This window comes from Plasmodium falciparum (genome assembly GCF_000002765.6).
Source record: "Plasmodium falciparum 3D7 genome assembly, chromosome: 9".
In the NCBI taxonomy this organism is placed as follows: Eukaryota; Apicomplexa; class Aconoidasida; order Haemosporida; family Plasmodiidae; genus Plasmodium; species Plasmodium falciparum.
In genome coordinates, this window is record NC_004330.2 from 1,107,501 (window position 1) to 1,132,500 (window position 25,000).

Genomic DNA, 25,000 nt, shown 5'->3' on the forward strand with positions numbered 1-25,000 from the left:
ATTTTTATTTTTGTTTAGACTCGAATGTGCTACACGTTTCTATCGGGCAGTTATTGTGAAGCCTCAAAATGCACCTTTGCCCACACTGAAGATGAATTACGAGGTTCAGGAAAAGCTTTGAGACTGTGTACTAAATTTTTCTTGGATGGTAATAATAAGGAGAATATTAAAGTGTTGATAATGAATTTGAATAATATATATTACATTTTAATTTGTATATCCCTAAAAAAATGCACCACATATATATATATATATATATATATATATATGTATGTATGTAATTTTATTATTTATTTATTTTTTTTTTTGTTTCCATTTAATTTCTCACATAGGTTATTGTAACAAATCTGATAAGTGTCCTATGGCTCATCACATTAGTCAATTGGACCCTTCAGTAAAATTTACAGCTAGCGAATTGATGAACAGAATGTCCAACAATGAAGAAACTTCATGTCATAAAGAAAATGGAGATACACAAGAAAATGAGGATAATAATATATATTTAAAAAATGATACATACAAAAATGACGAAAATAACGTTGATATGGACTATAGTATGATGAACAATTTTAATGATAATAATTTAAGAGATTCTAAAAATAATTACAAAAATGTTCTTATGGATAGCAATCAAGAATATGACTATATGACAGAAATTAAGGTTCCCCAGTCTGCTAGTAAGATCTATAAAGAAAGTATAATCACGGCATACCCAACATAAACAAATGAAATATATAAATAAATAAATAAATATATACATATTTATATATATTTATATATATATATTTTTATATATATATATATATTTATATATATATATTTGTGCAGATGATTACCATATTCTTTTTATTTTTCTCCTTTCAGACGACGAACTTCTTATTAATCATGATGCAATAATGGAATGTGGAAAAGAAGTGGTAAAAAATAATCAACATATGAAAAGTAAAAATAATCTTATGATCAGAAATGAATATACACCGAACCAAGGAAAACTAATTATGAATGAAAACGACAAATATGATGAATACATAATAAATCAAGACGTTTTAAAAATAAATAACATGAAAGCTTGCGACTATTATAATAAAATAAATGAAAATATCCATCCAATTGATTATATTATGAATAGTGAAATTGTTGATGAAAGAGAAAAGAAAATTAACCATAACCAAGAATATGTATACAATAAAAATGGAGAACCTATTGATACATATGACAATTATGAAATTTGTAAAAACTATAAGCTTATAAATAAAAATAGATTTATAAATAATGAGTATTATAAAAATGGTATTGTTACATTAGAACAGAATATACAAAATGTGGAAGGTACAACTTATGTAGGTAGTAATTGTCTATCCACTAATTGTGTAAGTCATTGTTTGGCTAATCACTGTTTAGGAAATCATTGTGTAGGTAATAATTGTTTGGCTAGTAACTATTTGGCTAGTAATTGTTTGGCTAGTAACTATTTGACTAGTAACTGTTTGGCTAGTAACTGTTTGGCTAGTAACTGTTTGGCAAATAATTGTATAAATAACAATTGTGTAACAAATAGTTGTATAAATAACAATTGTGTAACGAATAGTTGTATGAATAACAATTGTGTAACTAATAATTGTATGAATAATAATTATTTGAATAATAATTATATGAATAACAATTGTATGAGTAATAATTATATGAATAACAATTGCATGAGTAATAATTATATGAACAGCAATTGCATGAATAATAATTATATGAATAGCAATTGCATGGGTAATCATTATATAAGAAATCACTGTACCGGAAACAATTGTATAGGGAATAATATATATTCTGGTGGTTATAACACCTTACGTAATTATATTTCTAATAATAATAATAATAATAATAGTAGTAGTAATAATAATAGTAATAGTAACAATAATAATAATAATAATGTGTATAATTACAGCAGTGTTAATAATTTAAATAATGTTGACAATATGAATAATTCAAGAAAAATGATACAACATAATATATCATCTAATATGGGTTGTACTATGAAGATAATAAATAAAGGAGAAAAAAATGATATACATATATGTGGAGAGAAATATATATATAATAACATAAAACAAAAAAAAGATACTTTAGAAAATTCTCTTCAAGATGAGCATGTGGTTACATATGATGGTTGTAAAAATGTCTTAAGTAATATATATCATGAAAATAGTGTTGTTCATTTTAATAAAGGAAATGAGAGTGTGGAAATCTTCGAAGAAATGAATAATAACAATATTAACAATAATATTATTAACAATAATAACAATAATAACAATAATAACAACAATAATGATAATAATATTATACATTATTCATACAATAATCATAACGATTTCAATGATATCAACAGACAAGATAATAATGGAGACAACAAAGAAAATCATAAAAATATGCATATGAATAATAACTGTTTTTATTATAATAATAATAATAATTATTATTATCATCATTGTCATAACAATATATCTAATGAAAAAGACATTTACAAAAATGACAAGAAAAATATCGAAAAAAAAAATAATACAAATGAAAATATCCAAATGAATAACCTAATATATAACATGAGTAAAATGTCACTTAATAATATAAATAGTCATATGAACAACAGGAATAGAAGATTAACTACATGTCTTCCTATAGAACAGAAAACATTTATTAATTCTTATCATATGAATAATAAGAATGCTGAAAAAAATATACATAACTTGTTAAATGTTAATATACAAGAAGATGAACAGGATGAAAAAAATGTGGCTACAAATATAGAGCATTATAAAGAAGATATATCTCATAATAACCAATATAATAATAATCATAATTATTATTATTATAATAATTCAGAGGGAGATTTAAAAAAATATTTTATTTTAAATAATAAATATTTAATAGAAAATGCAAATAAATATAACAATCAATATATTATATCAAGAAATTGTAGTGCAACTATTAATGATCATTTAATAAAAAATCATGAGATGAAGAATAATTATATGGATAACTATGAAATTAATAATAATTACATAAATAATTATCATATGGGTGCTCATCCTAATAATTCGATTAACGCATTCAACAACTTGGATGACGTTGAAAGGAATAATAACATGGAGGTAACAAACTTGGTTGTAGAAAATATCCAAAGGAGACACATGAATGATGTGAATAACATGAACGGTATAAATAACATGAACGGTATAAATAATATGAACGGTATAAATAATATGAACGGCATACATAACATGAACGGCATACATGACATAAACGGCATACATAACATGAACGGTATACATGACATAAACGGCATACATAATATAAACGGCATACATAATATAAACGGCATACATAATATAAACGGCATACATAACATGAATAATAATAATTTACTTTTACAAAATATAAAAGGAGGTCAACTTTTTGATAGTGTTGATAACAATATGTATAATAATACATCTAATCCTAACAATGATTACATGTGTGATGGGGTCGATGTTTCTAATATGAACGAAAGAGAAATTATGAACACAGAAGAGAACATAATACTTAAATATAAGAAAATTCATAAAAATAATTTGATGCATGACAACCATATGATGAATGGGAAGGAAGGTACATCAAAAAAAAACATTAGTAACATAATAAATAATAATGTAATATTAAATAACTGTTCAAACAAGGTGTCTAATAATGATTTCGATGATGAAAAGGACGCATATTTACAACATGAGTGGAATAATGAAGAGATCATATTAAATAATTATAATGATAATATGGATAATAGTCGATGTAAAAATAAACATAATGAACCTTATCCAGATAAAAGTTGTGATGGCGATGATATTATTAATTCTGACTTTTCGTATAACAAAAATATGTATACTATAAAGGAAAACCATATAAATTATATGAACAGAAAAAGTGAGAACATATATGAAAATATGAGAATAACAAATGTGAAGAAAAATATGAGTTCGATAGAAAAAATGGATGAAAAATTAATTTTCCCAAATGGTTGTAGTAGTAGTAGTAGTAATAATAATAATAATAATGAGAACAATAATAATAATGATAACAATAATAATGATGATAATAATAATGATGATGATAATAATAATGATGATGATAATTATAACAATGGTAGTTTTTTTAGTGATGATATCCAATATAATATAAAAAAAAAGTTAGAGAGAAACAATATTGAGATTAATAAAAACTATGTACATTTACACAACATGAAATATAGGAATAGAGAAAATCATATGGATATTATGGATAATATGGATAATTATAATGAGAACGCTAATATACTAGAAATTTATAATATAAATAATACAATGTCGGAAAGTAATAAATATATGAACAATGATAGTATAGGATATAATAGTACAAAAAATTCTCATGAGAGTTATTCATATAATAAATATGTTAACAAAGTAGATGATAAGAATAATGTGACTACACAAGAGGGTAAAAATAATATAAACGAGCAAAAAGTATATAGGAATGAAGAAAAGATGTACTTATGTGTAGATCATAAAATAAATGAAGAAAGAGTTGGTAAAGATGTTAGTAACCAAATTAGTGATAGGATAAAGGAAAAAATGAGTGACAATATGAGTGATAAAATAAAGAATAGATTATTATATGATGAGAATTTTGAAAATAATAGTGATCCTACATACTTTTTTGACGATTATAACAAATCGGTTGCTTCCTCTTTAGAAAAATATAATTATTTGAATTATATGGAAAATACAAAAAATAATTGTATGGTAAATAACAACTTGGATATATATGAATTTTCTTGTAAAAGTGAAGGCGGATTATCAAATGACATATACAACAATGAAAAAGATATACTGGATACGAGAAGAAAGGGTTCTTTTAATAGTAATACGGAAGGTGATCAAATGAATTATGAATATGATGATAATAAGGTTCATGATAATAAGCATGATGATAATAAGCATGATGATAATAAGAATGATGATAATAAAAATGATGATAATAAAGATGGTGATAATAAAAATGGCGATAATAATAACAAACATAGTGTTAAGAGTTATAATCCTTTAACTTACAGTTTTAGTGGTTTATGTGAATGTTTGAGTAAACAAGATAAAATTTAAAATGAATAAAATTTATTTATAAAAGAAAAATCACAAAAGTATATTTTGACGCATTCTATATAAACTCCTACTTACACAAAGAAAAAAAAAAAAAAAAAAAAAAAAAATATATATATATATATATATATATATATATATATATATATATATGTATGTATGTATTTATAGTCCTATTTTATCAATTCCTAAAAAAATTATATTCTTTTTTTTTTTTTTTTTTTTATATTTGATTTATATAAAAAATTTTTGTTCTTTCCTGTGTTTAAAAAAAAAAAAAAAAAATGTATTCGCTAATTTATACATCCTTCAATTTATTACAAGTCCAATATTAAATATACACATATAATACATACATATATATATAATTATATATATTTTATAATATTATTTATTTTTTTCATGTATTATTATAATTACTATTTTTAAGGATATACGCATTTTATATTTATATTTTTATTTTTATTCTTATCCATTGTGTGTTATATTTGTTGAAATATTCTATCAAATATATATACGTAATATAATATTTACTTATTTGATTAATTTTTTATTTTTAAAAGTTCACGCGTATATCATAATCAATGTTCCAAACAAAAACAAAAGCAAAAAAAATAATAATAAAATAAAAGTATTCATAAGATATACATAATATTATATATATATATATATATATGCTAACTTATCGGCATATTAATGTTATACCAATCCATTCAATTCATATATGTATTTTTATTTAAACATTTTAAAAAAACCTCGAGAATTTTCATAAAATAAAAATACACAGCATCATAAAATAAAAAAATAATAATAATAAGAAGAAAGAACTTTTATTATATATACTATAATAGTGCATTAAAAAAGTAAAAATAAATTTATAAAAAAAAAAAAAAAAAAAAAAAAAAAAAAAAAATTACATATATATCTCATCTCATTTGAAGCATTTTTACAAGTTTATGAAATATTCTCTTTTATTAAAATAATATATGCTAAATGAAAAAAAAAAAAAAAAACATGTTCTACTTTTAAGTCAAAAGAAGACATTAAAAATGTATATACGTATATATGTATATATGTATATATGCATATATTTGTGTTAATAAAATATTTTCATTTTTTTTTTCTTTTGCCATTAAAAAATAGGATAACATATATAAAATGCACAATCCCTAATTTGTAATTTATTCATATAATTATATATACAGTGTTATATATATATATATATATATATATATATTTTATATGTTTTATTCGTTCTATTTTTTTTTTTTTTGGTTTTCCTGTAAATTCATAAAAAAAAAAAAATGATAAAGTTTAAAGAAGCTTCCATTTTGTTATCACACAAGAATGCATACCTTCAATATAACTTATATTTTAAAAAAATAAGATGTGTGTACCACAAGATATACAGAAGGCATATGAACAGTTTAAATAGTTTTATAGACATTTTAAGCTTTAGAAATGAAGATGATATTGAATATAAAAAAGTTGAAGATCTTAGTAAATATATCGAAGTTATTAAAATAAATAAAAGTCCTATGAATGAAACAAAATATTATGGATATAATTTTAAAGAAGAGTATAATTTTTTAGATGAACATGGTAATATAAAAGAATATATATATAATGAAAATAAAAAATTATTATATAAAAATTATGAAAAAGAATATATACATATCCCACCATTTGTTTTAACAAAATTATGTGAATATGCTTTTAAAGAAATATTATTTTTTTTGAATAAAAAACATTTAAAACAATTACAACATATTTTACAAGATAAAGAATCAAGTAAAAATGATAAATATGTGGCTATGACATTAATAAAAAATGCAATCATAAGTTCTGAACAGAAATTACCAGGTTGTCAAGATACAGGAACTGCAATCATTTTAGGAAAAAAAGATGAAGATATATTAACCACATATGAACATAAATATCTTACCTTAGGTGTATATAATGCTTATAAATATAATAACTTTCGTTATAGCCAATTATCTCCATTAAATATGTTCAATGAAGTTAATACAAAAAATAATTTACCATGTCAAATTGAAATATATACAAATATTAAAAAAGAAAAATTACATGAAGTTCAACAAAATGAATATCCTAACCATATGAAAGATATACAAAATAATAATAATGTTAAACATAATAAGGACATAACAACCAGACAAATAGATTCAAAAGAAAATCAAAAATCAACAAAGAAACAAAATGTTGACTTTCTTTATGATGGGCCTAAATATGAACTTATTTTTATAGCTAAAGGAGGTGGAAGTGCCAACAAAACATTTTTATTTCAACAAACCAAAAGTATATTAAATGAAGAAAATTTATATAATTTCTTATTAGATAAAATTAAAGAAATAGGTACTTCTGCATGCCCACCATATCATTTAGCAATTGTTATCGGTGGCTTATCAGCAGAAATGAATTTAAAAATGGTTAAGTTAGCCTCATGTAGATATTTGGATAATTTGAAAACAGAAGGAGGAATATATGGAAAAGCTTTTAGAGATTTAGAAAGTGAAAAAATTATTCTACAGAAAGCTCAAAGTTTAGGTATTGGTGCACAATTTGGTGGAAAATATTTTGTACATGATGTTAGAGTTATTAGATTACCTAGACATTCTGCATCTTGTCCTATCGGTATAGGTGTTTCATGTTCAGCTGATAGACAAATAAAATGTCTTATTAATAAAAACGGTGTTTTTATGCAAATGCTAGAACATGAACCAATCAAATATTTACCCGAAATTACTTTTAAAGATCTAAATCAAGAAAATGCTGTTAAAATTGATTTAAATCAAAATATGGAACAAACATTAAAAACCTTATCTAAATATCCAACCTCTACATTAGTACTCTTAACAGGTAAACTTGTTGTTGCTAGAGATAGTGCACATAAAAAAATTGTAGATCAATTTATTAATGATAATGTTCCTATACCTGAATATTTTAAAAAATATCCTATTTATTATGCTGGACCAGCTAAAACACCTGATAATTATGCAAGTGGCTCCTTTGGACCAACCACGGCTGGGAGAATGGATGCCTATGCCGAGGTTCTAATGAAAAACAACGCATCGCTTATATCATTAGCAAAAGGTAATAGATCTGCTGTTGTTAGAAATGCTTGTAAAAAATATAATGGATTCTATTTGGGGAGTATAGGAGGACCAGGTGCTATTTTAGCTAAAAATAATATCAAAAATGTGCAGGTTATTGATTTTAAGGACATGGGCATGGAAGCCGTTCATTTAATTGACGTCGTTGATTTTCCCGCATTTATTGTTATAGATAACAAAGGCAATGATTTTTATAATAAATGGTTACCATCATAAAAAAAAAAAAAAAAAAAAAAAAAAAAAAAAACCCAAATTTCGCAAGTGCCCATGATCTTATCAATTTAAAATAATTACTATACCCAATTGTGTGGAAACTTTTGGAATGCCAAATAAATGTATAAAAAAAAAAAAAAATATATATATATATATATATTTGTATATTTCCATGTTTGATTGGATCCATTCATGTGCAATATCACAACATGAGTTTTTTTTATTTTCATTTAAATTAAAATATTAACATATCATTATAATTAAACATATACATATAAACAAATATATAAATCTATATATATATATATATATATATATATACATTTATATATATTTATATATTTGCTTATATTTTTTTTTTTTTTTTTTTGTTCATAACTTTTAACATTTTTTTTCTGAACAGTTCAGGTGACAACTACTTTTTATCAGATACTTTAACTTTTGTTAATTTTTTTGCAAAGGTTTCTTTACTTTTGTCTAAATTGATCTTAGTAGGTGGTGTATTTTTTTTTACATTTATCATTTTAGAGTTTATATTTTTTTTTGGAACTTTTATTATATTTTTACTTTGCATTTTTTCTGTATTATTTTTAATCGCACTTGTTGATTCACTTATTTTCCCTTTTGGTTCGGTTCTTTGAGTTATACATTTTTTGATAGGAGCATTATTTTTAGGTTTCATAGTTGTAATATTAGGTGTTTTTTTATCATTATCTATTTTATATTTACTTTTTTTTAATAAAATACCTGTATAAATATCTCTGTTGTTTTTATTTTCAATATCATGTTTTACTTTCTGTACGTTTTCTACAACAGCCTTGTAGAAATCATAACATAATATTCTTTTATTTATGACTAAATTTATATTTTCCTTATTATAAATTTGATGATATATATTTTTATTTTGATATTGATTTTTATTTTTATTTTGATTTTCCTCTATATTTTCATATATTTTTTTATTTTTCCTTTGATTAAAAACATAACAGTTATTTTCATTACATTCATATTTTAAACATCTCAAATCATAGGAGTTATTATTATATAAAATATTTGTTTGCTCATCTTCTTTATTTAAAACAATGCTATCCTTGTCGTTTTGTATATTTTCTTTGTTCATTATTTTAATATTATTCATTTCTTCTAATTCAGTATCATGTACTTTTTGTATTGTTTCTGTGTGTTCACTAACACAGTCCTTTTGCCAAAAGGTACAAATAAATTTTCGATCTTCACTTTTGACAGTTACATGAATAAACTTCAAAATATTTAAAAACATTAAACGTAAAGGAATTAATAATTCATCATAGTCATTTGAATAACTATAATTTAGGATAGTTGTAGAAATGCATTTACGAAAATCCTCGTATTCGTCACATTCGTCACATTCGTCATATTCTTCATTTTTTTCATTTTTTTCATTTTTTTGTTCTTTTTCCTTTATGGACATTTTATCAGAATTTTTTTTTTTTTTATCATTTTCATGTATTTCTTCAATATTATCCTTTCTATCCATATAATCAAGTTGATAATTTCCCCTCTTTATTTCTTCTTTGAACACATTTTTTAAATTTTTTAAAAAAAATAATACTATTTGTATAACTATAGAAATGTCCTGTAATATAAGAACGTCAAAGGCACCTCTTTGTATTTCATAAATTATGTTCATTACATTTATCGTTTCTTCTTGTAGTAAATAATTGCATATTAAAAATATATTTGGATATATTTTTTCATTATTCAGGTGAAAACACAAATCATTTAAATAATCCATTTCACTATATTCATTATACAAATTATAATTATAAATATCACTTTTCATATATACACTATCTTCTTTATCATCATTTAATAATATCAATTTATTTCTCTTTTTATTAGGATCTTCATTTGTTTCTCCTTTTCTTAGAGTATGGCTGTAAATTCCTCCTAAGAAATTAAACAAACTTTTATTTATATATAAAAAATAATATGTTAAAAACGAGGTGTTCATATTAAAATTTAAATTTGAAGGATAACAATAAAAACATTTCTCTTCATTAAACAATACTGTTTGTTCTGCACCTCTTTGTAATATGTCGTTCATGTATTCATTGAATTTTTTATAAATCTCATTTGTCTCGGTATTTTTTTTGTATGCATGTCCTTTGTTATATGAAATAAAGCGTTCACACTCTACTATAATCTACATATAAAACGGAATGATATATGATATGATATGATATGATATGATATGATATGATATAATATAATATAATATAATATAATATAATATAATATAATATAATATAATATAATATAATATAATATAATATAATATAATATAATATAATATAATATAATATCGCTTAAGCATTATTCACCAAGAAAAAAATGAATCATACATATAAAATATACATATAAATATACTTGTATATATTTATATGTACATACTCTTTTAAACCATTTATTTATGGCTAGAAGGATAAACAAGTACATGTGCTCATGGAAATTAGACTCTGTTAATTCAAACTCTTCAATTATGGTACATAAAAATTGAGGCATATTATGGATTAAATATTTGGCTTTGTTTAAATATTTATTTATAATTAATATGTCTTTGAGTTTTTGAGATTCATTATAAAAAGTATTTTCATTTAATATCCTTAACATGTTTTTATAATCATCTTGAAATATATCACTTCCCGTATTATTATTCCTCTTACTAACATTTGCTGAGCATTTCAATTTTAAAAGGAAATTTTTTCTCTGCTCATTTGCGTTCTAAATAGATGAACATATAAAAGGAAATAAATAAATAATACAACCATTAAGATATATATATATATGTATATGTACATATGCTCATATGTATACTTCTTTTTATTCCTACTAAGTAGTTATCATTCTTTGTTATTGTCGAATAGTTCTTAAAGAATAAATTTTTATAATATCGAAGCTTATATAGGGATATTATGTTGTAAGGTAAATTTATTTTTAAGTTGGGATCTATTTCTGGTGCCTTCTGGGTTTTCAAATGATAAATTAAATTTATCATATATAATGTATAAAGATATAAATTTTACATTTCATACATCATCTTGTTTCTTATTATATTATACTCATAATATATCTTATATATATATATTTTTTTTTTTTTTTACTTGTTCTTCTTGGTTATCGTCTTTAATTTTTACATTTGTCTTGGTCAGCTTTACAGCCTTTTTTAATTTTTCTTTTATTTCATTTATATTTTTGTCCTTATAAAAATTAACATATTTTATAGATAGGTGTGTATACAAAATAAAGATTTTGGAAGGTCACCATTTGTAAAAAAAGAAGAAAAAAAAAAAAAAAAAAAAAAAACTATAATAATTGTACATTATTTTTAATTTTACATTTATATATTTACAATGAATTCATAAATTTTATAAGAAAATGATTATGATGGATTTAATAGAATTCACACATTAATATAAGGATGTATGCACTTTATATATTTACATAATATTTATGTGTATGCTTGTATAATATTTTTTATTATTGTTGTTATTATTACTTGCTCTTTTTGTTTTTTCTCTTTTTCTTTGAACTCACTTATGTTATTATGAACCGCATTGTATACATTTTGTTTATATAGACATAAAATTTTATTTATTAATTTGTTATAATCATCTATCGTGTTTAGGGATATACTTAGAATGTAATTTATGTATTTATGTATTATTTTGTATTTATTTAAAAAACATATTAAGCTGTAATCAATAATTTTTAATTGTTCATATATGTCATCCATTATGATGCGTATTAAAATATGTATATATATATATATATATATATATATTTAGTGTTTATTTTATTTTTAATATTTGGAGCATTTTATGTTTCTACATTATTATATAAATAAATATATATGAAGATGTACATATATATATGTAAATATATTTTAAATATAGCGTAATACTCATTATGAGTAATATTTTAAAAATTCGAGGAGAATAAAAAAATGAGTATGTCATGAAATATTATATAGACAGCATTAAAAATAAAATATAATAAAAATAAGAAATATATATATATATATAATATTTATATTTTTTTTTAATCCAAATAAAGGAATTTAAGTTTTTATAGCATATATGCAAAGAATGCAATCTAATGTTTCGTTTCCCATTTGAACACTACAAAGCCCTTTAATATGGAAAATCGAAGACAAGGAGAAAAAAAAAAAAAAAAAAATATATATATATATATATATATATATAATATATATATGTGTAACCTTTTTTAAAGTAAAGAGGAATGAATTTTCTTTGCATTATTTGTATGTAATAATTTCAGTATAACATACATACATATATATATATATATATATATATATAATAGACGAACCGTCGCAATTTTCATCCCATAAGCATACATTTGATGTCGTTAAAGGAGATCCATTTTTTTCCATCAAAATACATGTAGCTAGATTGTTCATAAAAAAGAAAAAAAAAAAAAAAAAAAAAAATAGCTAGTTGTTAATAGCTAGCAACATATGAGATAAAAACGTCGATTTGTTATTAACAAAAAGAAATATTATATATATAACTACATACATACTTTGATTTACATTTTATTACTTTATTATTTTTTTAGTCTTATTAAATAAATGAGAATATTATATATATATATATATATATATATATATATATATATTTTTTTTATGGTACATTATATTTTAATTTTTTATCATTTCTACAATTCATATTTTACCAACATATTTGAAGGGCTTATTTAATTTTGACAATTCCTTTAATGTGGTATCCAAAATTTGTGATACCCAAAAATTGGTTTTCTCTTCATTATAATGCATTTTTTCAAGAAATTGAGAAATTGTCTTTAACCGTATAGAAAAAAAATAATAATAAAAAATAAATAACAAAATAAAATGAAATGATAAATTAAAATGATATAATTAGGGTATGTAGAACTTAAAAAAAGGGGAAATATTCATGAAATATCTATCATACAATATAAATTTTTTTTTTTTTTTTTTTTTTTTTTTTTTTGCATAATTTAATGGGGAAAAGAATAAAAAAAAAATCTACTTGTTTTCCTATTTCTTCCATAAGTTCAATGTCAAATTCGTCCTGAATACATAAATATAATATATATGTATTTAAATGATTACACAAATATATATATATATATATATATATATATATTTATTTATTTATTTATTTATATTTTTTTTTTTTTTTTTTTTTTTTTTTTTGAAAAAAGATTAAGTTATATATACATGATACTTTCTATAACTTGACGGTATTCTTAATAATTTAATACCTCAAACTTATCTGTATCATTCATTATATTTAGAAATTATTTTTTTAAAATTTTATTGGTAAATATTAAAAAGAAAAAGGATTTTAATAAACACATATAAAATTTATTTGTTGGTATATAACTCCTTGTATATTTAACTATTACATATATATATATATATATTAAGGTGTATTTGTTATGATATATTTTTTAATTTAAAAGAATTATACATTTCTTTTTTTTAATATCTATATGAAACATTTATATATTTGAAACATTTATATATTTGAAACATTTATATATTTGAAACATTTATATATTTGAAACATTTATATATTTGTAACATTTATATATTTACATATTTACATTTTTCTTGTACAATTGTGTAATCCATATAACATACATTTTGTTATATAATAATTAATGAAAACCAAAAAAATAAAATAAAATGATAATAATAATAATAATATATATATATATATATATTATTAATAAGAGAGCAATAGGTGGACTGTTTCTTTTATATATTTTTTCACCTTTCCATTTTAGAAAATACATATTGTAAAAAAAAAAAAAAAAATTAGATTATGCACACACACTTAAAAATAATAAATATATCCATGTAATAAAATTATAAAAATGTAATACACATATAATGTACTCATAAATATATTTATATGTGTGCGTACGTTAAAAATAAATAAAAAAAAAAATGAAAATGATTACATTTCTTATATATGTCCTTTAAAAATTTATTTTTGTCTAAATATATAAAATTATATTATTTTAAATTGTTATGTGGAAAAATCACAAAATCACAAATTGTTTATTATCTTTTAGTTCTCTATAAATGAAATGGTAAATAGATAAATAATTAAAAAAATATAAATGAACAAATAAATAATCTACCAAATATAAACATAATAAATAAATATATATAAATATATATTATATATATATATATATATATATAATGTTCTAATATTTTTGGTTTTTATTTTGTCCTTTAATAATTTTATTATATACATATCCAAAAAAGAAGAAGAAAAAAAAAAAAAAAAGTATTGTTATTAAACTACGTTATCCAATTTATAGTAATTACATTCAAAGTGGAGAGGGAAAAAAAAAAAAAAAAAAAAATATATAATATAATATAATATAATATAATATAATAACAAAATAAAAACAAAACAGAGAAATATAATATAATAGAATAGAATAACTAATGAATCAATATGGTTATCATATAAATATAATATTAAAAAATATATATATATATATATATATTATATGTATAATATAATATTTAAGATATCCCTCCTTAAAACAAATTGTTATTTTTTTTTATAATTTTTATACATTGAATGTTTAATAATAACAAGTTTTAACACATATAATATATATAATATATATATAATATATATAATATATATATAATATATATATTATATATATATTATATTTCTTATGTATAATAAAATATGTTCATAAAAAATAAATATATGTACGCAATAAATGTGTTAACATTTTATTTAAGTACATATATGTTTATACATTTTGTATGAATTACATATTATATATATATATATATTATATATGTATTATATATATTTTTTTTTTTTTTTTTGTGAATTATTACACATATATATAAAAATATGTACTATCGAATTATATAAGAAAAAAAAAAAAAAAAAAAAAAAAAAATGATGATGATATTATATAATGTATTATTAATTATAAAGATTATAATATATACAAAAATATTATCTTAAAAAAAACAAAATGATCATCATGATGTTTATTTATTTTTATTTCTCTTAAAGATTTTTATAATTTGTACCTATTTTTCATTTTATGTATTTTTTTTTTTTTTTTTTTAACATTTATCATTAAGTATATATATATATATATATATATATATTTATTTATTTATTTATTTATATTTATATTTATAATAAGAAGAGAATACCTCCTTACTTTATAAACAGTGATAAAACAAATTTAATTTTATATAACGTTTGAACATATATTTTTAGCTTCTTTATAAAGTCTCATATAAAATTATTAAGTTCTTCTTATACATTCATATTATTTAAACATAATATATAATTGATTACCACTTTTTTATTTGAATTCTTTTTTTTTCTTTTATATATATGAATAATATATAAGAGTATAAATAATATAATATATATATATATATATATATATAAAATAGATATATACACAGTATTATATATTAAAAACTGATGTGTTAAGTATAAACATAAATATAAATTATACATATAAATCATATGTTATATATATATATATATTATAATAATTTGCTTGTCAGTTTTGTTTTCTCCTTATGAAAAATAATTATATGCTTTTTAATACACATAAATAAATAAATAAATATATATATATATGTATATATTTTATTTTTTAAATTATTTTTATCTATAATAAAAATAAATATATTGTGTTGTTATTATATGTGTATGTATTAATATATTTATATATATTTATATATATATATATTTACATATTTGTATTATTATATTTTATTAATTAATAATTTTTAAAACCAAAATGTCTACAATTAGATGGGTTGATCTGTTATCAAGCGAATCAAGTAATATACATAAAAAAAAAAAAAAAATAATAAAAAAAAAAAAAATAAATAAATAAATATATATATATATATATATATATATATATATATATATGACCAAACGAATGTTATTATTTTGTTATATTTCCCCTTAATCTATCTGTATATATATATATATGTGTATGTTCCATTTTGTTTAATTTTTCGTGTATTTTTTTTTTTTTTTTTTAGATTTCTCTCACTCGAAAACAAACAATGATGATATAAATGAAAAATTAAAAAAAAAAAAAGTTTTTTTTAAATCTGAAGCAGATTTAAATAATAGTTTTTTGAATTCATATAATGGTGATTTAGATAATAGTAATGTTGGGATAAATTTAAAAATAAAAAATATGTGTATTAAAGAAAAGAAAGATATAAAGGCAGATGAAAAAATGAACGAAAAGATTTGTAGTAATAAAATAGATACATTTATACAAAAAAATGTGAATACTAATTATGATGAAAAAATAAATGTTGTTCATAACATACCATATAATGATAAAAATAAAAAAGAAAAAGAAGAAGGCTTATTAAATAAAATAAATAATTTTAATGACAACACAAGTGTTCAAAGTAAATTATATATTAATAATGTTCAAGTTAGTGAAACACACACAAAAAAAAATCACCTTGATGAAAAAGAAAATAATAATAATAATAATAATAATAATAAAATCGTTGAGAAAAAAAAAAACAAACAAACTGACGATAACAAAACAAATCAGGATGATGTAAAAGTAAAAGTAAAAATAAATTTGGATTATCCTGAACAAAATAATAATCAGGATCAAGAAAATGATAATAAAAATAAAGAACGGGTGACAAATAATATTGCCACTCATAAGGAAGAACAAAATAATGATCTATCAGTGTTCTCCTCAAATGAAGAATCTAATCCAAATAATAATAACAGTAATTATATTTTAAGAAATGATAAAGATACTTGTAACAATACAGAAGATATGTCAAAAAGAAATAAAGAAAAAACAACAACACAAAATGTTTTACAAAATCCTGTTAGTAATAAAAATAAAGAAGAAAATTGTCAATCGAGAGATTCCTCGAAAAGGAGAAATAGCGTTTCTAAATCATCAAAAAATGTCACACGTCCTGTGGATAATAATAAGAAAAATGTAGAATCCTTAATAAATCCTTCTGAAACAAAAAAGAATGATTCCTTAAAAATGAACCAAGAAAAAAATATAAAATATATGGAACATAGTAAAAAAGGGAAAAACAAAAGAAAAGAACGAAATAATAATATGGAAAATAGTATGAAAAATAATAATAGTATTTCTGTTCTCGATTATACTGTTTCTCATGATGTTACATTAGACGAGAATAATATTCCTTTGAATCCAACAAAAAAAATGAAAAATAAAATGAAAGATCTGAAACATGTGGAAGATGATAAAAATAATGATATCCTTAATATGAATAAATCAAAAATTCCGAATTCATTCAAACAAGCAGATAGTAACAACATAGTAATTAAAAAATTGATGAAAGAAGAAAATAATTCGATTGTTAAAGAAAATGAAAATATAAATTTTCTAAAAATACAAAACATGAATACTATGATAGATGATAAAGAAGATAATCCATTTTATAATGTTATGAATAATAATATAGATTTAGAAAAGTTTAAAAATTTTAATAATAATTTTATAAATTATATAGGGGATATAAGAAATAATTTTAGTGAATCCTTATGTACAGCTAACAGAAATAGAGTTAATAGTAGACTTAAAGAAATAGCTGTCGGAAAATCAACAAAGGAATATAAAAATTATGTTAAGCTAGTAAAATATCAAGATAGATTAGAAGATGATCCTGCTACACCTAACGCATATGAAGATATAACTAATGCGAAATTTCAAGCGAAATATAACTTATGGAGAAAAAAGTTACATAAATTTGACACTCTAAATTGAATGAACCCACGTATATTTTGTGTACATAAATAAATAAATAAATAAATAAATAAATAAATAAATATATATATATATATATATATATATATATATATATATATTTTTTTTTTTTTTTTTTTTTTTTTTTTTTTTTTTTTTTTTTTTTATTTGTATGTGTATCCACATTATTGAATCTATATATTATTTCTAATAACATGTGGATCATATTTTCTTAACAGCACTTGTTCATTTATTTATATTTTATTATTTATTTTTTTTTTAAGGAATATATATATATAAAAAAAAAAAAAAAAAAAAATGATCATTTGTGAGGTAAAATATATCTACCAAGTGATATCCTTTTGTATATATATATATATATATATATATATATATATATATATATATATAATGCTTATTATTTTTTGTAACATTTTTGAACATTACTTCTAAGTTAATAAAATAAAAATGAAATTAAAAATAAATAAAGTTCATGTTGGCGATATAGAATAATTATATGTTAAATGTTTTTTTTTTTTTTTTCCTCCTCTGAAATGACAATATTTTTATTTCACGGGAGAACAACAAATAGGAAAATATAAAAAAAATGATACACCTGTTGTATGTATGTATAAATGTATATATGTATGTATAAATGTATATATGTATATATGTATGTATGTATAAATGTATATATGTATGTATGTATAAATGTATATATGTATGTATGTATAAATGTATATATGTATGTATGTATATATGTATATATGTATGTATGTATTGATGCCTCCATTGTTGATATAGTTAACATTTCATTTTTTTTTCTTTTTCTTTTTTGTGGCATTTAAAAATTAATTTATAACACAAAAAAATAGTTAATAATAAAATACAAAAAAAAAAAGCAAATAATAAATAAATCAGTAAGAAAAAAAAAAAAAAAAAAAAATTCATTTCACGTTTCTTTTTTTTTTTTTTTTTTTTTTTTCGTTGTTGTTGTATTGAGGAATATATTAAATGAATATAATAAAAAAATATATTATATATATATATATATATATTTGTGTGTACATATTAATTTGTATGAAAGTTACAAAAGATATGATGTGGGTCATTGCAAAGAACAAATAAAAAATATATGTATATTATTTCTTGTTAGGAGAAATACACTGGTGGGAATTTCCTGAGTTCAGTCGTATTATTATTGTTGAGATAATGTTGATCAATTGTTGATGGACCAAATCGTTTAAAATTAAAAAAAAGGTTTTCGTCAATTTCCATGATACTTGCTATATTACCACAACGATAACAATAATTTGGTGCTGACCAAATGGTTACTAATTTTTTATTAAAAGACCATTTATAACCTTCCATAACAAGTTGATGTGCTCTAGCGATGATATGAATATTATTAATATAACAGAATTTTTCAACAATATCTTGTCCATATAGATGTCCAGCTCCTCTTGGACTTTTAGTCCATCCATTTTGATCATTAGGATCTGACCACATGATATCACATAAAGGTCCATTTTTTGGGATTTCTTGAAATCTATAAATTTTTTTTAATTCATCTATTTTTTCAATAGATGGTGATAATCCTCCATGTATACAAAAATACTTACCTTCAATAATAGCTCCTATACATAAATAATCAAAAACATCTGTACAATATTTCCAAACATTTATGGATCCATATTTTTTTAAACATTCATCATAGAAGCCATATATCTCAGATATTTGCCTACTCTCATGATTACCTCGTATTAACGTTAAATGTAATGGATACTTTATTTTTAAAGCCAATAATAATAAAAAGGTTTCTATACTATATTTCCCTCTATCTACATAATCACCCAAAAATATATAATTAACATGTGGTAATTCATTACCTATATTAAATAATTCTTTTAAATCATGAAATTGACCATGAATATCTCCACATATAATAACAGGAATGTCAACATTACGTACGTTATCCTCTTTTGACAATAATAATTTTGCTTCACTACATAAATTTCGAACTTCTCTTTCTTCTATGAGTTTACACTTTTTTAATATATCGATAACTTTATCTAAATCTTTAGGGTTCATTATTCCTTTTCCTTTTTTTTTTTTAACCAAAAAAAAAAAAAAAAAAAATACATACATATATAAATATATATATATAAATGTAATAGTTATACAAAACTAAACAGTGGGATGACTTTTACATATAGGTGAATGAAAAATTGTAATGTACATAAATAAATAAATAAATAAATAAATAAATATATATATATATATATATATATATAAAGATAATCCCTTCACTATCAAACTTGTGCTACACAAGTATTTTTCATGTATAAATAAATATTATCCTTACATAAAATGTATATAAATATAATATATATAATATATATATAATATATATATAATATATATAAATATATATTTATATTATTATTTTTTTGAAACGTCTTCACGACTGTAAAATGATATAAATGTACATAATATATATATGTGTATTAAAAAAAAATAAAAAAAAAATAAAATAAAATAAAATAAAATGGAAAAAGAAAAGCAAAAGGAAATATGCATATAATTATATATAAATATATATATATAAAACATTTCAGAAAAAAAAAAAAAAAAAAATTATATGTATAATAATTTTTTTTTTTTTTTATTAATATATATATATATATATATATATATATATAATATATGTATCGTTTTAATTTTATTTTTATTAAGAATACTATTTTCTCCCTCTTCGTATTATCTTTTAATAGTACATATTTTTTTGAAACAAAAAAAAAAATCATGAAATAAAAATCGTTTCCTATAATAAAGATATATATATATATATACATTTATATTATATCAAAATGTTAGAACCAGTCCATTTTTAATATAATATTTATATATGCTACCCATATAATTTATCATAAAAAAAAATAAAAATAAAAAATATACCTATATATTATATCATATATATATATATTTTTTTTTTTTTTTTTTTTTTTTTTTTTTTTTTTTTTGTTTTGAAAAATGGTCTGGAATAAAGTGTTGCATAAGATTACACCGAAGCAACTAAACTTTTGTGGAAAACGATACATGGTATCATTATACAAAAGAGGAAAATGTAACAACGTACCATATATAAATAAAAGTATTTTTGTAAAAAAGTACAATGAACATAAAAGAACTTACCTACATTTCGCTCGCACATTACCAGAAGATTATGAATTACCTTTAGATACCTTCCCAGAAAATATTCATGAAATTTTAATGAAAGATAAGAAATCATTGGATTTTATTCAAAGCTATTGGTATTGGAAAATAAGAAGTGAAAGTAATTTGCTAAATTATGAAAAATTAATTAAAAAATCTTACAAACAGCTAGCCATTGATATGGGCATGCAGGTTAAAATATGAAACATGTATATTACACACACGCACACATATATATATATATATATATATATATATATATATATATATATATATATTTATTTATTTATTTATTTATATATGTATGTATTTATTTTCGTGAGGGTTATCACCCTTTTCTATATATGTTAAGATATTTATGCACATATTCAAATATTTATATATATATATATATATATATATATTTATATATATATCTTATTTCTGGTTGTATCTAACAGATTGCGAACTCGGATAATGAACATATGCTAGCCCTTCTTGAATATTACGAATACCTGAAATCATCTCCATTCGTAGGTCCCTTTGGTACCATCGAAAATCCTGTACTCGTCCCCAGTGTTCATGTAGAAAGAGTTGTTTGTTGCACAGGAGGTACGGGTGAAAATGAGCACGTTCCACTTTTTTTCAGATGTAGAGAAGGATTTTTATATCGTTGTGGAGAATGTGATCAAATTTTTATGCATGTTCGTGTGCTCTATTCTTTAGATGATGGTAATGATCCTTTCCCAAACGATCCAGATGTTGATGATGTATTTGATTTAAATTTAATCGAAGAGAATATGCAATTATATAATGATGATCAATATGTTAGGTGGCCTACAGGAAATGTAACCTATAGACAAATGTTCTTGGAAGGAAAATGGGGAAACCAAAAACCAAACACATAGATAAACAATATGTGATAAAATATATATATATATATATATATATATTTATATGTATAATTTTTTTTTTTTTTTAAATATAAATTATAATATATAGAATATATTTTATATCTTTATTTTTATTTATCTTTATATTTTTTTTTTTTGTACATACCACATATACAAAACACACACACAACGTTTTAATAAATGCCATATTGTTTTTGGTTCATGTGCTCATAATGAAAATAAAAAAAAAAAAATATATATATAATAAATAAATATATATATATATATTTATATATATATATATACATATATATATTTTTTTTCTTATCATTTATAATTCGCCTATTATATGTATAATAAACAGGATTATCATTTCGCTTAAACCCCACCTCACCCCTAAGAGGGAAGCATACCCATGGTTCGATACCATTTTATTTTATTTTAAAAACAAAATAACAATATTATGTCATGAGAACATGTAACATATACTCAATTATAAGAGTTAAAAAAATACACACATATATATTTTTTTATATATTTATATTTTCACCTTGCTGTGGTTTATTTCTATTTATTCTTTATTTTTTTTTTTTTTTTTTTTTTTTTTTTACTTTCCCTGCCCTTTCAAAAAGCAGAGGTACAATTTGTACGTAATTGATATAGATAGTGTTCTTTTACAAACAAAGGATAAAAAAAAAAAAAAAATAAAAATAAAATAAAATAATATATATGGATTAATAAGCACATAAATTAATAAATAAATTAATAAATAAATTAATAAATATATTAATAAATATATTAATAAATTAATAAATATATTAATAAATTTATAAATAAATTAATAAATAAATTAATAAATTAATAAATAAATTAATAAATTAATAAATATATTAATAAATTTATAAATAAATTAATAAATATATTAATAAATTTATAAATAAATTAATAAATATATTAATACATAGACATATAATATATATCTTTTTATTTATCCATTTACATATTATTTTTTAACCAAATGGTGATGATATATCCTCACTACCTATTATATTGTATAGTGGGTTAATACTTATTATATACAATTCATTTTTCCCTTTGTAATATTTCTATAAATTGTATGTATATATATATATATATATATCCTTTGCTTAACTCCTTATTTTGATAAACTTATTTTTGGGCTGCTTTGGTTGGTCCACACCACCAATTCTTTCACCCACGGATATTTGTTGATTCGGTTTTACATTCCATTTAAAATTTTTTTTATTTTCAAAAATAACAATTATGGATGAGCCTACTTTAAACTCACCAACTTCATCACCAATTTCTAGATCTTTATAATGATCATAAATTTTGGTATTAATATCTCCTCCCATATAACTTAATTGTGTTCTTAGATTGTTGGTTAATAAATCCTCATCATTAACAATTTTAATATTTCCAACATTATATGCACTGATGGCTGCATAGTACACATGTCCACCTTTCCATTCTCCTGATAATATAACTCTTTCGTTTATATCAAATAGATTATTTATAATTTTAAACATACCTTGGAAGACAGGAAAAACCTCTCCAGATATATGTCTTCTTATTTTATATTTAAAATTAAATGGAGCATGAAAATGATGATATTTCTTTGGACTCAAATAAAATATAGCATAATAAAAACTTGTGCTATCATCATTATATTTCTTTATCATATCCGAACCTAAGAATGTTTTTATATTAAATTTTATACCTTTCACATTATCCAAATAATTTGATGTCAACTCACCAAAATCAACAATTTCACTATCACATGGACTAACTATAGAATACTCATTCAAATCGCCTATAGGTCTCGTGTCCTCTCTAATATATCTCGAAAAAAAATCACCCAAGGATTTATATGATTCTATAGGATATTTTATTTCTTCTTTATTTATATTTAAATATTTTATAAAAAAATTATATACATATAATCTATAAGAGTGAGGTATCTCAATATTAAAAATTCTCCCCGTTATCCTACTACGTGTTCTCCCAAATAATAAACGAGTCCAAAACAAACGACTACTCTGCTGAACATTCGTCTTATCTTCATATACTGTTAATACTTCGTGATATTTATACTGAAACATAAAAATAAATGATAATATCGTTACGCCTGTCAAGAGGTACTTCTTGTGTAGGGAAAAGAAGCTCGAAGGCGATTTTCCTTTGCGCATTTTACAATAATAAAACTAAAAAGAAAAAATAAAAAAAATAAAAAATAAAAAATAAATAAATTATAAAAATGGTTATATGTATTATATAAATTATATATATTATATTTATTATATGTATTATATATATTATATGTATTATATGACCAACTTTAAAAAATTCACAAGAAAAAAAAAAAAAAAAAAAAATATATATATATATATATAAATAAATAAATAAACATATTAATACAACATTCATAAAATAATATCATATATATATTAAATATATATATATATATATATATATATATATATATATATATTTATTTATTTATATTTATATTTTTATATGTGGTTATAGTCAGCTTTGTATTGCAATGTATCCA

At 20.4% G+C, this 25,000-nt stretch overlaps 8 protein-coding genes across 8 annotated transcripts in view; 4 read left to right on the plus strand and 4 right to left on the minus strand.

The window, feature by feature from the left end:
* Positions 1-5,156, plus strand: part of PF3D7_0927200 (zinc finger protein, putative) — a gene marked incomplete at both ends in the record, with an annotated part of 5,514 nt that extends 358 nt beyond the window's left edge. The window contains 3 exons of the mRNA XM_002808916.1: positions 19-148; positions 333-677; positions 865-5,156. Coding sequence (XP_002808962.1) covers positions 19-148; positions 333-677; positions 865-5,156 — 4,767 coding nt within the window. The remainder of the gene's footprint in view (positions 1-18; positions 149-332; positions 678-864) is intronic.
* Positions 5,157-6,457: 1,301 nt separating this feature from the next.
* On the plus strand, positions 6,458-8,503 carry PF3D7_0927300 (fumarate hydratase; the record flags this gene model as incomplete). The annotated part of the gene is made up of 1 exon (XM_001352107.1): positions 6,458-8,503. One exon carries the CDS (start codon positions 6,458-6,460, stop codon positions 8,501-8,503), a length of 2,046 nt encoding a protein of 681 aa, XP_001352143.1.
* A 412-nt stretch (positions 8,504-8,915) lies between these two features.
* On the minus strand, positions 8,916-12,275 carry PF3D7_0927400 (conserved Plasmodium protein, unknown function; the record flags this gene model as incomplete). Its single annotated transcript, XM_002808917.1, has 5 exons — positions 8,916-10,685; positions 10,934-11,263; positions 11,373-11,504; positions 11,644-11,739; positions 12,039-12,275. The coding sequence occupies 5 exons, from the start codon at positions 12,273-12,275 to the stop codon at positions 8,916-8,918; spliced, it is 2,565 nt and encodes an 854-aa protein (XP_002808963.1).
* Positions 12,276-12,599: 324 nt separating this feature from the next.
* Positions 12,600-13,831, minus strand: PF3D7_0927500 (dynein light chain, putative; the record flags this gene model as incomplete). Its single annotated transcript, XM_002808918.1, has 5 exons — positions 12,600-12,670; positions 12,872-12,949; positions 13,238-13,361; positions 13,573-13,614; positions 13,808-13,831. 5 exons carry the CDS (start codon positions 13,829-13,831, stop codon positions 12,600-12,602), a joined length of 339 nt encoding a protein of 112 aa, XP_002808964.1.
* Positions 13,832-16,360: 2,529 nt separating this feature from the next.
* On the plus strand, positions 16,361-18,358 carry PF3D7_0927600 (RNA-binding protein, putative; the record flags this gene model as incomplete). Its single annotated transcript, XM_001352110.1, has 2 exons — positions 16,361-16,403; positions 16,614-18,358. The coding sequence occupies 2 exons, from the start codon at positions 16,361-16,363 to the stop codon at positions 18,356-18,358; spliced, it is 1,788 nt and encodes a 595-aa protein (XP_001352146.1).
* Positions 18,359-19,489: 1,131 nt separating this feature from the next.
* PF3D7_0927700 (serine/threonine protein phosphatase 4, putative) lies at positions 19,490-20,428 on the minus strand (the record flags this gene model as incomplete). The annotated part of the gene is made up of 1 exon (XM_001352111.1): positions 19,490-20,428. One exon carries the CDS (start codon positions 20,426-20,428, stop codon positions 19,490-19,492), a length of 939 nt encoding a protein of 312 aa, XP_001352147.1.
* A 942-nt stretch (positions 20,429-21,370) lies between these two features.
* On the plus strand, positions 21,371-22,440 carry PF3D7_0927800 (cytochrome c oxidase subunit 5B, putative; the record flags this gene model as incomplete). The annotated part of the gene is made up of 2 exons (XM_001352112.1): positions 21,371-21,745; positions 21,994-22,440. The coding sequence occupies 2 exons, from the start codon at positions 21,371-21,373 to the stop codon at positions 22,438-22,440; spliced, it is 822 nt and encodes a 273-aa protein (XP_001352148.1).
* A 1,133-nt stretch (positions 22,441-23,573) lies between these two features.
* On the minus strand, positions 23,574-24,635 carry PF3D7_0927900 (phosphatidylserine decarboxylase; the record flags this gene model as incomplete). The annotated part of the gene is made up of 1 exon (XM_001352113.1): positions 23,574-24,635. One exon carries the CDS (start codon positions 24,633-24,635, stop codon positions 23,574-23,576), a length of 1,062 nt encoding a protein of 353 aa, XP_001352149.1.
* Between the last annotated feature and the right edge of the window lie 365 nt (positions 24,636-25,000).